Source organism: Aspergillus welwitschiae (assembly GCF_003344945.1).
Source record: "Aspergillus welwitschiae strain CBS 139.54b unplaced genomic scaffold BDQ94scaffold_1, whole genome shotgun sequence".
NCBI lineage: Eukaryota > Fungi > Ascomycota > Eurotiomycetes > Eurotiales > Aspergillaceae > Aspergillus > Aspergillus welwitschiae.
In genome coordinates this window covers 622,490-636,442 of record NW_020798695.1, presented here as the reverse complement: position 1 = coordinate 636,442, position 13,953 = coordinate 622,490, and the positions used below count along the sequence as shown (strand labels likewise).

The 13,953-nt window shown below is 51.0% G+C and overlaps 5 protein-coding genes across 5 annotated transcripts; 2 read left to right on the top strand and 3 right to left on the bottom strand.

The window, feature by feature from the left end:
• Nucleotides 1–209: 209 nt before the first annotated feature.
• Nucleotides 210–2,843, bottom strand: BDQ94DRAFT_164944 (uncharacterized protein; the record flags this gene model as incomplete). Its single annotated transcript, XM_026770158.1, has 2 exons — nt 210–728; nt 792–2,843. The coding sequence occupies 2 exons, from the start codon at nt 2,841–2,843 to the stop codon at nt 210–212; spliced, it is 2,571 nt and encodes an 856-aa protein (XP_026632206.1).
• Nucleotides 2,844–3,906: 1,063 nt separating this feature from the next.
• BDQ94DRAFT_2707 (uncharacterized protein) lies at nt 3,907–4,411 on the bottom strand. The gene has a single exon (XM_026775373.1). It carries the CDS (start codon nt 4,265–4,267, stop codon nt 4,007–4,009), a length of 261 nt encoding a protein of 86 aa, XP_026632205.1. The 5' UTR covers nt 4,268–4,411; the 3' UTR covers nt 3,907–4,006.
• A 1,131-nt stretch (nt 4,412–5,542) lies between these two features.
• BDQ94DRAFT_2725 (serine/threonine-protein kinase) lies at nt 5,543–8,291 on the top strand. Its single transcript, XM_026775380.1, has 4 exons — nt 5,543–6,306; nt 6,481–6,531; nt 6,686–6,930; nt 6,995–8,291. Exons 1-4 carry the CDS (start codon nt 5,869–5,871, stop codon nt 8,160–8,162), a joined length of 1,902 nt encoding a protein of 633 aa, XP_026632204.1. The 5' UTR covers nt 5,543–5,868; the 3' UTR covers nt 8,163–8,291.
• Nucleotides 8,292–8,840, top strand: BDQ94DRAFT_2712 (uncharacterized protein). The gene has a single exon (XM_026775378.1). The coding sequence runs from the start codon at nt 8,420–8,422 to the stop codon at nt 8,720–8,722; it is 303 nt and encodes a 100-aa protein (XP_026632203.1). The 5' UTR covers nt 8,292–8,419; the 3' UTR covers nt 8,723–8,840.
• Nucleotides 8,841–9,907: 1,067 nt separating this feature from the next.
• Nucleotides 9,908–12,434, bottom strand: BDQ94DRAFT_2675 (putative sugar transporter). The gene is made up of 7 exons (XM_026775362.1): nt 11,932–12,434; nt 11,702–11,801; nt 11,632–11,644; nt 11,346–11,563; nt 11,143–11,292; nt 10,656–11,089; nt 9,908–10,595 (listed from the first exon to the last, which is right to left on the bottom strand). The coding sequence occupies exons 1-7, from the start codon at nt 12,206–12,208 to the stop codon at nt 10,030–10,032; spliced, it is 1,758 nt and encodes a 585-aa protein (XP_026632202.1). The 5' UTR covers nt 12,209–12,434; the 3' UTR covers nt 9,908–10,029.
• Nucleotides 12,435–13,953: the final 1,519 nt, after the last annotated feature.

The window sequence follows — 13,953 nt, the reverse complement described above, 5'->3', positions numbered from 1 at the left end:
AAAAAAAAAAAAAAAAAAAAAAAAAAAAAAAAAAAAAAAAAAAAAAAAAAAAAAAAAAAAAAAAAAAAAAAAAAAAAAAAAAAAAAAAAAAAATTCATCATCATATCGTCATTGACGCCGTCATTCATAGCATAGCATATAGCACATTCTAATTAGCGATAAAGAGAGACATCACGGTCATTCATGTTCAGTCAATGGGTCCAATGGCATCATTCTGGTATTCTCAGCTGCGTGCTCGACTCCATCAGGACCGCCCCGCTGATACTCTGCTTGAGTTTCTCGCGTTTGGCTTCCCGACGGTGTTCGGCGTGTCGCTGCCACGTGCGTCGCACTCGTTTGCGGATGTTACGGATCTTATTCGTTCGCAAGCGCAGCCGCCACCATGACAAAGACCGGAATCGCTGGTGGTGGAGCGATGTCTGCGAGCAGAATGCCTCGGGGCTGAAGACTTGGCTTCCTACGAGCGTGCTGCGGTTGGCGAGGTGTCGACTGGCTTGTTCGGGCCGCCGCCTGGCACCTGGGCTGCGAAGCGCAGGGCCCTCAAACACAACGCGCTGCTGCGGCATGCCCAACGAGTTCTTGATCACTAGGTCCGACGCCTCGGGGTCTGGAGCTGGCGAACGCGGAGCCACGCGAGGCGATTCTTCTGGTTCCGAGTCCTCCCAGAACCGACGAGGTCGCCAAAAGGGCTGCTGTCGCCCATCGATGTCCTTGCCGGCCTTGCGGTTCTTCACCGACGTCAGTGACAATGAGCGGACGAATGAATTGAAAGAGTCAGACCGAGGACGTACCAGCCACGGACGGCGGCCCGGGCCAAACCGACGGCCCCGGCGTTTACTTGGTTCGTTGGTGTAACCTGCCCCGCCCGGCTGACTGTCGACGTCTTGCACGGGTGTCGGTGGCACGACCTGGCAGATGGGCGGTTGTGGTGGCTGGCGGGGGTTTTTGAGCGGGGATGTCATCTCGTAGCGTTGAGTGGGCGATTCTTCCATCCTGTGTTGGTACAGTTCAGGGTAGTCGGGTTGCCCTCGCTGTGCAGACGGGGCCTGCGGATCGACCAGGAGCAATGATTCATTGTTGTGCGGGAAGAATACAACAGTCCTCGCCTCGCTGACTTCGATCAAGCCAGGAGAAGATGAGGGGATCGAGATTTGTGTGTACGGCATCGATGGTGGGCGCAGATGCGACATGTCTTCCACTCCAATGATAATGGACTGCGTCTTGGATGCTTCCGCAGCATCGTGTGGCTCTCGAGCGACGGTCTCTGCTTTGGCTGGACGTGGCGGCTCAGCAACGCGATCATGAGTCCCCTGTTCCGTAAACATTGCATGATCCCGCAGACTCTCCGATGTCAGAGATGTAGTCCGGGAATTATTACGACTGGTTGGTGCAGAGAGCGAGGAGCTGCGAGCCGGGATACTCGGTCGGCCAGAGTGGCGACCACGAGATTCCGCCCGCCTCGTGCTGCTCGCAGTCGTGTCGGATGTGCGCTTCTGACGAGGAGGCTCGCGAGAGCCAGGCCGACTACCCGATGCGGACGGGCCCTGCCGACTCGAGTGGCGCGAGCGGCTTTGCGAGGTATTCCTGCTGGTTGAAGTGGACGACTTAAGGGAAGAGCGTCGTTCCGGGATCACAACCACTGGCACCACGTCCACGGTTTGTTGCTGGGTGTTCACACTGGAGGCCCCAGAGAACGAGATTTCCGACGCGATGCTCTTGCGGTCACTCTCGGTGATTCGACCAGCTTTGTGTACCAGGCGATGTTGCGAGTCCGCGCTGGAAGCGGTTGATGCATGTTCTGGGCTGGGAAAAGGCGAACTAGCCGAACGCAGCGAGCCCCTCTTATCGGTATGGCGCAGGGATCTTCGGGTGGACCTTGGTGCGTCGATGATCATCACCTCGACAGTGGACGAGGACATGGAAACGTCTGACAGCCGGCGAGCGTCATCGTGCTCGGCAGAGTGAGGCTGGTCCTCCGCACGTGGCCAGCCAATCTCTTCGCGAAACTGCTCAATGGATAAGCCACCAACTGGTTCCTGCGCATCCCTGACAGACTCCCGTAAATTTGAGCGTGCTGGAAGAGCTTTGGTGTTTTGTGTCTCTCGACCATTCATATCGTAGCCCTGTTCTGCGTCCGCATTACGGATCCTAGGAACTCCATTCCTCGTAGACTTCTTCCTGCGCGGCGGCGACACCTTGGATTCCGCACCATTATCCATCTTTCGTTGCGCAGGAGTCTCCATCGCGGACGGTTGGAGGCGCTGAGTACGAGGACCAGGAACCGGTGTCGACTCTCCACTCCCTCGGTCATCATAGTCCGCCGGCTCGTCCCTCCTCAACGATTTCTGTCTGGTAGGCAACAACGACTGCGTCGACTGGCGAGGAGTTTCCGTCTCCGCGTCCGAGATCATTTCATAAGCTGTCCGAAACGACTCGGCGTGCGATGAGGAGGAAGAGGACAGTCCAAAGTGCGACAGTCCCGGACGCGGGGCTGAAGGAGCGGTACGCGGGGGAGTAGTTTCAGGCGTGGGTGGATGGGACGGCTTGGAGGTCACCGCCCCGTTCACGGAGTAGGATGAAGTAGCTTTTGGCGTGCTTGTTCCGCTGCTCATGAGGTCTTCGCTCTGAGCAACTCCAGGCGGCGTTATAGGACGGACAAGAGCGGCTGCCAACGGGGTGGCATTTGAAGGGCGGCCATGCTGAGGTTGAGGCGTTGCCTCGATGGCTGGAGGGCTCCAGAGGACATTTGGCCTTCGTCGTAGAGACTTGTGGGCCCTCAACTGGGGCGGGTCCAGGTGTCCTGGTGAGGCGAGAGACGTGTTCACGACTTCCAGGCCAGGCATGGTGAGATGGCCCAACTGTCTGGGATGCCCAATTGGCGGACCCGACGGTCGCGGCAATCCGGACTGATATTTGTCACAAGCGATCGCAGTGGGTGATTGGCAGGAGAAGCATTGACACTTGAGTTGTTTCAATGGAGATTGGTCCCAACTGGTAGCTGACGTCGTCGCATCGCCTGCTCACCGCGGCAATTCAGAGTGTCAGGGTCGAGTTTCAAAACAGAAAGAGTTACTACAATGGAATAAGAAAATCCCACGACGTGACCGTTGTGGACAACGGCTACCTTGTACACATTCACTGGATCTTTTCTTCCTTATCTTTTGTTTTCTTTTCCCTTTTTTCTTTCCTCCCAACCCTGGACAAAGTTTGTTGTAAAAGCAACTGAGCGGCGGCCAGCAAGGGAGGGAAGTGGATGGCCAGCGCAAGGGGAGAGAGACGGTAACTAACGAATTAATGCCCGCCCCAGCGCGTCTTACAACCCAGACCGATGCCAATTCTTTTCCGGTCAGCAGCAATGCTCCTCCAGGGGCATCGGCGATCCAAAAATAGAGAATATAGTTAATAAGAATTGGGGCCAGGCAAGGCGTGACACGCAGGAGGAGATCTCGTTGGCACAGAAAAGATCCGAGGAGCGCAACGACGAGGCAAGACAGGTGAGTCGCAAAGACATTCCACGTTGCGGATCCAGCGCGCGGTGCACTTGGAGGACCGCACCAGGTCAATCCGGGAAAATGACCGCGATTAAAGTCGTGGGTCGGCTTGGCAAACTACATGGAGGAAAGCAGAGAGCGGAGGATAAGGCCCAAGTATCGCAAGGCTGGCTAATTGATGGTCTGGAGAAACCCGACCGAATGGAAGTGGGAGAGGATGAGGGGGAATGGATGGAGGGATTGATTTGTTCGGAGAACCGGCGACGATCCAGTGACTCGCCCTGCAGTTGTCACGGGATGCCCCGAATGCTATAGGTTCTCACTACTATAAGACTAGGTCTACTACGATGCCATATAGGACCGGGAAGTACCCGAGGCATGGAGGTGAACGCTACACAGTACACAAAAGTACACAATTAGGTTGTGGTGTCGACCACTGTTGAAGTACTTTCCCCTCAAGTATATCGACACCGCCGGTTGCTGTAGGTTCCTGATCGCGTTGAACAGGAATTGCATCATCGATGACATGAGTCCCCCTGCAACGTTTGGCAGAAATCTCGGGAGTGGCGTGTTGTAATCCATGGTCGACCATAACTGAACCGTTTCCCAGACCGGGAAGCTTTCAGCAAAAGAGGACCCGCGATTGTGATTGCCGGCGCTTGATCGGATCCGACTTTCTGAAGAGAGAGGAATGAATGGGTAGGAGAGCAGCCACTTAAGTAGGCACGGGATGGACCCCCCCCATACGAGGGATTAAACTGCGCATATGATGACATGACGACCAGTGCGTGAGAAGGGGTCTGACGATAATTCGAACCAGGAATAGAGGGCTAGACCGAGATCTTTGGAATTATCAGGACAGAGATTGTATCTCGCGTTAATCTAATCGACTACGTACTAATTGTCATTTCCAATCTGAATCAGTCATGAGGAGAACTCGAAGAAATCATGACGAGATATGACGCAGTGTGTGACGGTCAGGGAGCAGCCACCAGATAAAAGAAACATTCGGGAGTGATGAAGCGAGATGAGAGAGAGATTAAGTATGGGGTTAGTGAGTAGTACTAGTAGTGGTCGTAGATGATGATGATGATGCCGATGATGCCAGAGTAAAAGAGAGACATTCGGCACGCGAGGCTGGCTGAGTCAGCACCCACCGTGGGAGACAAGACTAGTAAACTAACCCGAAACGGCAACCCAGCATAGGCGAAGATCCCCTTCGACGTCATGGCTGCTTGCAATTCCACCTCCGCTGGCCGATGACGCTCCATGCCGTTCATTTGATTTCCTCTTTTTCCCTTTTCTTTTTTTTTATTCAGAATTATTTTTATTTTTATTCCACGCTTCCTCTTGGATCGGCATATTTGGTCTGAATTTATAATCTTAATAGCCTCTCATCCGCCTTCATCCGCCGATTTTCTGATTCCTGCCACGGTGCTCCCTCACGTTGTGCTGCCTGCAGTCTGTCCAGCTGCCCCCATCCATCCATCCATCCATCTGCCCATCGGCCAGCATTTCCCCACCATCCCGTCCTTACGCTCTCTCTCCGTCCCATCTCAGCTGGAAGAGAAAGGGAAAGAAGATTAAATTAAAATTAAATTACCCTACGACGATTATTTTGTGACTGGTGTCCCGTCCATTCTCCAATCTATCTCAATCCATAATCTGTGACTGTGAAGTTTGACAGTCCGTCTTGTGTACTGTGCAGCAGCAGCAAGCAGCAGTGATCTCACTAGCAGGTAATTAAAGAATAATCCCAAAAATACCCTCCCCTCCTGTTTTTCTCCTCCCACCCCTTTTTTGTGTGTGTCCATTTTCTTTGTTTGGTCCTGCCATCCTGTATTTTCATTTGACAAATCCCGATCGATCGTCTTCCCGAAACGTCATCGTCTGTCTTTTTGAAGTTATTCTGGCATTTCTCACGCACATCCTTCTTTAGTTACTGTATTTTCCCTACTGACACTAACGGAACATTTACAGTTTAGGCCTTGGCGGGGTAAAAAAGCACCAGCAGCTAAATTAGACAATTTAACCCAAAAAAGGACCAAAACGAAAAAAACAGAGACACCGAGAATCCTGGTTCCTTCCCAATCACATTTCATCATCTGGCTTTCATTTCTCTTCTTCTTTCTCTTCCTCGCCCTACTGACTGACTGATTGACTGACTGACCTTGCCTTGCCTGACTCTACCTACTTACTTCCTACTGTCTGTCCTCTTTCTTCCCTCCTTCCCTCCTTCCCCTACTCCTACTACTACTATTACTACTATTACTTTCCCTTACACCACTAGCCTTTTCCTTTTCATTTTTTCCCTTTTTCCATTGTAATCCCCCACTTTCCCCTTCCTTCTCCCCCTTACTCAGCACGCACACACACCATGAGTACCATACAAAGTCTTAAGAATTTCATACGTCATGGCAAACAAGCCCGCCTGGTGACGCCGCATGCCGAACCCACCACCAATGTCTCTCCCATTCATGCCGAACAACAACGTCAACCCCAGGGCTCCTACCCCCCAGCTGCTGGCAACCTGGATGCCATTGATAGCAGGTTGGGCAACGGCCAGGCTCAGCCGTCCCAGAAGAATTCCGACCAGACCCGCCGCGCGCGCGAGGCCGAAATCGAGCAGATCATCGCAGAGGAAAAGAGCAGTCGCAACAAGATGCCCCGATACCCCGGCCTCGAACGCTATACCCTCGTCGAGAAGATGGGCGATGGCGCTTTCAGTAACGTCTATCGTGCCAGGGATAGCACCGGCGAATACGGCGACGTGGCCATCAAAGTCGTCCGGAAGTTTGAAATGAATAGTAATCAGGTAGGAACTGCGACCACCCACTCGTTTTCCTTGGTTGTGTCCTGGTTTGTTTGCGCGCTCTGGTTATTTCTCGTTATGCTGCTCTCTGTGATTTCTGATTTGCTGGTTTGCTTTGGTTCCTCTTTATCTTTCCTTTACCCTTTTTGAGTCATTTCGCCAATCTCTTGTCAATAGTCATCCGCCCATCTACATCCCGGGATGAAGAAGAAACCCAAAGCTACAGAGGTGCGCAATCCCTCTGGGATGATCTTCATGAGTCACCCATCCAACTCGCATGGGTCGCATGATACCCTGCCCTTGCCATGTCTTCTTTTCGTCTCACTTGCTATCAGTGACTCCAGAAATGTTTGCTCGAGCTAATGACTCATCTTCCTCATAGCGTGCCAATATCCTAAAAGAGGTCCAGATTATGCGACAGTTAGATCACCCGAATATCGTCAAACTGGTCCAGTTCTCCGAGTCGCGCCAATATTACTACATCGTGCTGGAACTCTGCCCTGGTGGCGAGTTGTTCCATCAGATCGTGCGATTGACCTACTTCAGCGAAGACCTCAGTCGCCACGTTATTCTTCAAGTTGCCAAGGCCATTGAATATCTCCATGAGACCTCTGGTGTCGTGCATCGGTAAGACTTAACATACGCGGTCTCGCCCACCCCCCTCCCTTGGATATGCTGACTTTTGCGACAGTGACATAAAACCCGAAAACCTTCTCTTCTACCCCATCGACTTCATCCCGAGCAAGGACCCCAAACCTCGTCAGCCGGGAGATGAGGACAAGGTTGATGAAGGTGAATTCATTCCTGGAAAAGGCGCTGGTGGCATTGGTGTGATAAAGATCGCCGATTTTGGTCTGTCCAAGGTCATCTGGGACAGCCAAACTATGACGCCCTGTGGAACCGTCGGTTACACCGCACCCGAGATCGTCAAGGATGAGAGATACTCGAAGAGTGTTGATATGTGGGCCCTGGGATGCGTTCTTTATACCCTTCTTTGTGGCTTCCCGCCATTCTATGATGAGAGCATCCAAGTTCTCACTGAGAAGGTCGCGCGTGGCCAATACACCTTCCTGTCGCCATGGTGGGACGATATCTCCAAGTCGGCGCAGGATTTGATCTCCCATCTGTTGACGGTAGATCCGGAGAAGCGGTACACCATCAAGCAATTTTTGGCGCATCCCTGGATTCGTCAGACCGACGAAGCAACCGAAGCAGCTGCAGATGCTCCGCCTCTGGCAACCCCGCTATCCACCCGCAAGACACAACAACTGGATGCTTTCGCAGCGGATCAAGCACCCTATGCCCCGGCCAGCGCCCGTCTCATGGACCCAGCTTCTGCAGGCCTCGAGCGTCCCATGGACTTCCGCTCCCCTGGGGCGATCAACCTGCGCGAGGTTTTCGACGTAGGCTATGCTGTTCACCGGCAGGAAGAGGAAGGCAAGCGGCGCAAGAACTTCCGTCAAGGATATCGTGGTGCGAACCCGTCCACGGCATTCCAGTCGGCGCTTAATCCATTGAACGAAGACTACGATGAGGCCGAAGAGATCACCTACCAACCCCTCCCTCGGGACGATTTCCCTCCGGCGAAGATCCCCAAAGCCTCCCAGCAAGCCGGTGATGTAGCTGCCATGGAAGCGAAACTCCGATCGACGAACCTAGGAGCGCCCAGCCACGCCGCGCAAGCGCGCCAAGCACACCAGCCTCGACAGCAGCAAGGATACGGTCAACACAGCGCCAAGGTTGCCGCCGCTGCGAAACAGAGCATTGCTCGGGGTGCGCGAGAGCCCTTCGAGCTGAGCCTCGACAACGCCACACTATTAGAGAAGAGAGGTCGACGACAACAGGGCCAGGTTGCTTAATCCTCTCACTTTCTCATACCATTTCCCTCCATCTCCTAAATCCACAACACTACCTGACGACTCGAGAGCCACAGGCTACGAACTCCCCTTGCTTATGAGTTTCTTGATCTGATGACCTAAACCCTATTCCCCCCTTCACCTTATTCGAACGTTGGACAGGATTCCTGGGTGGCTACACACGAACTCGATCGGTCGCATTTATTCTGGGTGTTTCTTTGCTCCTTGGTATTATCTTTCTTCTTTGATCTTTTCCTTTCATGGCTGGTAATCTTCTTTACTCATGTTTTAGCTGTATTCGGGTTCTGGGCACAGCATATGGTATGGTCCCTTTTCTTCTCACATTTGTATTGATTGTTGCTGGGCTGTTTTGTTCAATGAATGTTATTACGTGCGTGCCATTCTCCTCCGGGGTCATACATTTTAACATGCTTTGGTGCTTCGCATGCACATACATACATATTTACGAAAGGAGCACATTCGTGGCATGGATTCTTCTCACGATGCGTGGTGGGCTATATCTATGGATATTTGTGCAGCTGCTTCCTTTTCTATCGAGGTAGTCCGGCGTATGTACGGTTTTGCTTTTTCTTTCGTAACTAAAAGCGAATCCTGGTCGATCTATGTTAGTATATCTAGATGACCGAAATGGATGATTATGAAAATAGTACTTGTCTGTAGAAATATGCCTTTTGCCTAGTTGATGCATTCCCTGTGGCTCTTTCACACAAGTAGAGTTTACTAACTTGGAATAACTGGCCCTCTCCGAACAACAAACACCCCCTAGTGTCCGTCTGATTGTCTGTACGCTTATACCGACTTCTCAAGTCATTAGCAGCACATTCCTCCCCATGCAGTATCATCATCATCACCACCCTTTTCCCCAAACATATGTTCCACATCTGTAATCAGTTGGCGCAATATTCATGTTTCCCGTTCCATGTCTAATACATAGTAAGTAGTACTAGTACTTGTAGTAGCGATAGCAGCAGCATTCCATCTCAACTTACTAATAGTATGTAAATAACACCTCATCACAAACCATATCAATTATATCATCCCATCCCAATTCATCCTAAAATACTATGAGTACTGCATTAATCACTAATCGTGGTTAAAAAACACATTTCAACTATCTAGTCAATACTCTTATGTATTGGAGAAGCTTTCGGCTAATCCAGAAAATGAATATTGACTTTATTTGGTGCGGCATTGATTGAGGAGATGGGGGACACAGTTGGCGGTTGGATTAGTTCGTTGTTACTATGTATGTACTGTGAGGGATGAGAGATGGTGGTGGTGGTGTTGGTGTTGGTGCAAGTGAGGCGAGAGTCGTGTCGAGGAATAGTAAGTACTATTTACTATTGCTCAGTGCTGGAGGAATTGCGCTACGCTGAATTTGAATTGGGAATGGCTCAGTAAAAGTATGTTTTACAGTTAATCCAAGGAATACAAGATCACTTTAAATATGTAATCGATGATGAAAGTCATATGCAGTTTCCTTCTATTTCCTATGCTATCATAGTCCTTTTTTTTTTGCTTCTTTTGATCCTATATATACGGCTAACCAAAAGAAAAAAAGCGTCATCCACCCACACGTCATACAGCAGGAATATCAACACGTGAAAAGTAGTACAACCGAACAAATCGAATCAAGCAAACATGTGTACACGTGGAACCAGACACTATGTGCAATTCCGTCGTCCATGCAAGTCATTCACAACATTGGTATCATGCATTTAATATGCTCGCTTACCCAAGAACTTGAGACTGAGCGCATAATCATAACCAGCCGTAATGGTATAAGCAATCGCGAAATGAATTTATAAGTATGTGCCTCCCTTTTTTTCTCTTTTGTTTTTGTTATCATTTACAGCGTCTGCTTTCCCCGGGTTTCAATAGGGAGAAGACACATGGCCGCAAATGCAGCCAGGATCAGTCCACCAGATGCGTAGATAGGAGCATCTGGGTTGGCACTTCCGCCGTAGATGGCCACAAGAGGCGCGCACAGTCCCGCAATGCGGTTAAGGCAGCTGGAGATGCCAGTGGCTGTACCACGGTTCGGAGCCGGGAAGACCTCGGGAGTGTAGGCGTACAAGACGCCGTACATGATGTTCTGGAAGAAAGCCTCCAGGCAGGAGCAAAGCAGTTGGATGTTGGAGTTGGTCGAAGCCGTGAAGCAGAAGAGCAGCACTCCGGTAATCAATGTGGAGATAACCATGGTACCCTTACGACCAACATACTTGATTTCAACGGTGTAGCAGGCCAGAATCGACCCCGGGACACCGACAATCGAAGTGATGGCATAGTTTCGGTAGGCGATGTATGTAGAGCTGGAGCTGGAGCCACCTGCATTCTCGAGGTACTGGGGAAGGAAGGCATTGAACAGGGGATAACCCATTCCAATCGTAGCCCAGCAAAACCAGAGGAGAACGGCTGAAAAGTTGACTAGTTAGTCTAGGTTGAGGACGATGGAATATTGCGTTGAAGACATACTGGAGAAGCCAAGCTTCTTGGAGGAGAAGAGAGGTCCAATGCGTTCCAAGGAAAACTTGGACAGGTTCCTCCGGACGATTTCAGCAAAGCTGAGCTTTTCATCTGCCACCTCCTCGGGATAACCACCGATTTCGTTAAGGATTTCCTCAGTCAGCCAGGTCTTGGTTCGGTTCTTGTGGGCGATGCCGTGAACCGAAGCAACAGCGTCGCTCTGACGGCCGCGTGCGAGCAAATACTTGGGCGACTCGTATAGATGGAAGAGGAAGAAGCGGCAAATGAACATGACGAAAGTGAGAGCGCCCAGCGTATAGCACAAGTATCGCCACCCCATGTTGCTTTGCTTAGTGCAACAGGCCTCTCCGCTAGCAACATTACCACAAGCAGGCAGATCGCTGCTGCAGCTGTAGTTCGGAATGAACGCCCATGCGAGTAGACTGTTTGATTACTTGTTAGCCTTGGACTCAAGACATAGATGAGGATGACATACCTGGAGACTAGTTGACCGAGAGGCCACCAGACACTCAACATTGTCAGAAGGTTTCCCGAGGCAAAAGGCAGGAACTCCAAGAACAGAGCCCCATCGACAGGCAGGTTACCACCCACACCGAGGCCCAAACAAGCGTACAGGGCACAGGCTCTAGGACGATGCATTAGCAAGCGGCACTTCACAGAAATACTAAGGGGACATACCCGATCCAAGTTGGGGCACCACCGGCGGCAATACCAAACACACCGCAAATAAATAGTGTCATATTGAAAGCTGGGCGACGACCAATAATGTCGGACGCGATGCCCCAGAACGACGCACCAATGCAAAGACCCAAGAACAGGGAGCACGTTGTGAATCGGACCCACGTAGTAGAAACCCCAAACTCCGAGGCAATTGGTGTTAGCGTCAACGCCACACCCTTTTAGCGGTTAGCAATGGGTCATATAAGACAACATCTTCATTGAAATTAAAATGTATCTATCTCACCTGCAACCAGAGACTGGAGTAGACCAATGTTAGCCGAGATATAATTAATGCGGAAAAGGGAACCTCTTACTTGTCTGCTAGCCAGCCAAAACCACAGAGCGCAAAAAGCTGCCATTGGTAGCGGCCCATGCCAATATCCTGGATGGCTCTATTGATGAGTTTTGCCTTGCCTGTAGAAAATCCACGGTCAGATCTCAGGCTTTTGAAGGAGCCCAAATAGAGGGCTAATCATTCTAGAGGGATTTCGAAGAGCAGGGAGGAAGGACAGCAGCCGCCCCATGGGGCAACATCATAACATACGGTCATACGCGGTGTCTTTGCCTGATGTCGCGACATCAGCCTCGACTTCAGCGCGAAGGGCCTCAATGGTCAGGGTGCTGTAGTTGTGGACAGACCCTACGCCGGCTTCCGACGAGGGAGCCCTGTCCAAACTCCTATTGTCAGTCTTCTCATCAGGGCGCTCGGTTTTCTCTAGTGCAGGGTTCGGCTTGTGATGCGGAGGGGCTTCGGACAGGGGCACCTCGACCCCAGGGAAGTCGTGGTCGTTTTTCCGGAAAGGGTTGACTCCGAAAGGCATGGCTGCTGGATTTCAGTGATAAGGTCGCATGCGATGAGGGCAACTTTCGGTATGGGCTATGGCACCGGGAGTGGATTGGGGAGCAGGGTCGATAGTCTGCTTTGGCGGGCTTCGGCGTGACTCGGAACTACTTGTCGCTATGGTCTGCAAGGGAATTTTCTCTATCGATATCCGGGATGCTCAGAAAGCTAAGGGTCACCGATGGCTTCGCAATTGTCGCTAGGGTCAGATACAGTAGGCGCAATGGCTGTAGAATCGCGATAGGTTGGTGCTAGGGACAGGCTGGACAGGAACCAATACTCGGGGACCGTTAAGAAGGCGCTCAGGGTTATCAGTGGCCGGGTTTTCGTAGGTCTTATGTCGAGGCTATTGAAGCGCACGTCGTACAGCTGGAGATCGAGCAGACGGTTTTCGCCTTTGCTGGAGCAGGTTTCAAATATATCCAAAAGGAGTCAATGGTATATAGGTAATGCCAAGGGGCAAAAAAGCCAGGAACGCTGAGAACTGCAGCTCAGTCGCCCTATAGATGACAGGGAGGGAGAATGAAGAGGTATAAAAGGGCAAGGAACAGTGATAGTTCCGACTGACAGAGCGAATGAGTTGAACTTCTTCTCAGGGCGATGGGATGGCGCACGGAGAAGAGGATCAATCGACCGCACTCGCTGTCGTCTTCTGGCACACTCTTTGAAGTAATGCAACGGTATAAGGGGGAAAGAGTTGCGGGGTGGGGGTGGGGGTGGGTAGTATATGAGGTGGTAGAGATGAGGGAGGGTAAGCACAGGAAAGAACCAAGGTTTGGGGATGAGGAGAGGGAAGCTGAGGTCTATATACGCATCCAGCTTCGGACTGAAAGCTAACATGGAAAAGGAAAAAAAGACTGCATCGCAGCAATTCGCATCGCAAATCACTGTCTCTTCCTTCTTTCCCAAATTTCTTTTTTACTTTTTTCTGTCTGCTGCTACGATACATGGGGTGGTATGGGTCCGTCCCTGTAAATTAAATTAGTGCTTTTTGCAAACGCCGAGAAGTGGCAAGTGCCAACGACTTAGTTTCCTAAAGGCGATGTAATGCAACTGGTCGGCAAATCTTTTTAAATACCTTGGCAGCTGTAAACTCATGCATATTTTCTCTTCACTCGTTTTCCGAGTATCTTGGAAGTCTGGCTATGACTATCTACGGAGAGGCGTAAATATGCTTTCTCATGATTCTTCAGATGCAAATACCGTGATACATGTACCGAGCCCGTATGGCCCCCCATACTTTGGCCGGACTCAGGCTAGCGCGGGGCGATGGAACCACACCGGCCGAAACCGATATTTTATTTTGACAATGATGATTGGACCGTCTATACCCTGGTAGGGTGTCTTGGCGTTGACGGCGGACGCCATGGCCCTTGGCAGATGCAGACTGCAGCGATACCCCGGCGAAAATCGACTTGACGATTGGAGCGATGTCTTACCAAAAGAGACGATATGATAGGGAATATGTAGGGCTTATCTTTCGCAGAACTCAGCAGAGATAGGAGTACTCAATTGCCACCAAAAAGAGCGGGAAAAGGGCTATTTGGTGCGGCAAACCCTTAGCTCTGACTTCTCGGTATGCAATAAATGCTGCACAGCACCTTTTTTTTTTTTTGGTCTTCTCGTCAACACCGGGAAAGGGTGCACTAGGAAAGCCACTTCTTCCTCTAACCCACTTCTCGGCGGTGACCAGCTACGTTGACTGGACGGTAGAAATCGAGGGTT

What these genes read in the sequence shown, in the direction of transcription:
- BDQ94DRAFT_2707 (XM_026775373.1), bottom strand. Translation starts at nt 4,267, where the DNA reads ATGTCATCATATGCGCAGTTTAATCCCTCGTATGGGGGGGGTCCATCC.
- BDQ94DRAFT_2725 (XM_026775380.1), top strand. Translation starts at nt 5,869, where the DNA reads ATGAGTACCATACAAAGTCTTAAGAATTTCATACGTCATGGCAAACAA. An exon ending in TTGAAATGAATAGTAATCAG is followed by an intron (nt 6,307 to 6,480) that starts GTAGGAACTGCG and finishes TCTTGTCAATAG; the next exon opens with TCATCCGCCCATCTACATCC. An exon ending in ACCTCTGGTGTCGTGCATCG is followed by an intron (nt 6,931 to 6,994) that starts GTAAGACTTAAC and finishes CTTTTGCGACAG; the next exon opens with TGACATAAAACCCGAAAACC.
- BDQ94DRAFT_2712 (XM_026775378.1), top strand. Translation starts at nt 8,420, where the DNA reads ATGGCTGGTAATCTTCTTTACTCATGTTTTAGCTGTATTCGGGTTCTG.
- BDQ94DRAFT_2675 (XM_026775362.1), bottom strand. Translation starts at nt 12,208, where the DNA reads ATGCCTTTCGGAGTCAACCCTTTCCGGAAAAACGACCACGACTTCCCT. An exon ending in GGTGCCCCAACTTGGATCGG is followed by an intron (nt 11,293 to 11,345) that starts GTATGTCCCCTT and finishes GCATCGTCCTAG; the next exon opens with AGCCTGTGCCCTGTACGCTT. An exon ending in CAAGAAGCTTGGCTTCTCCA is followed by an intron (nt 10,596 to 10,655) that starts GTATGTCTTCAA and finishes TCAACTTTTCAG; the next exon opens with CCGTTCTCCTCTGGTTTTGC.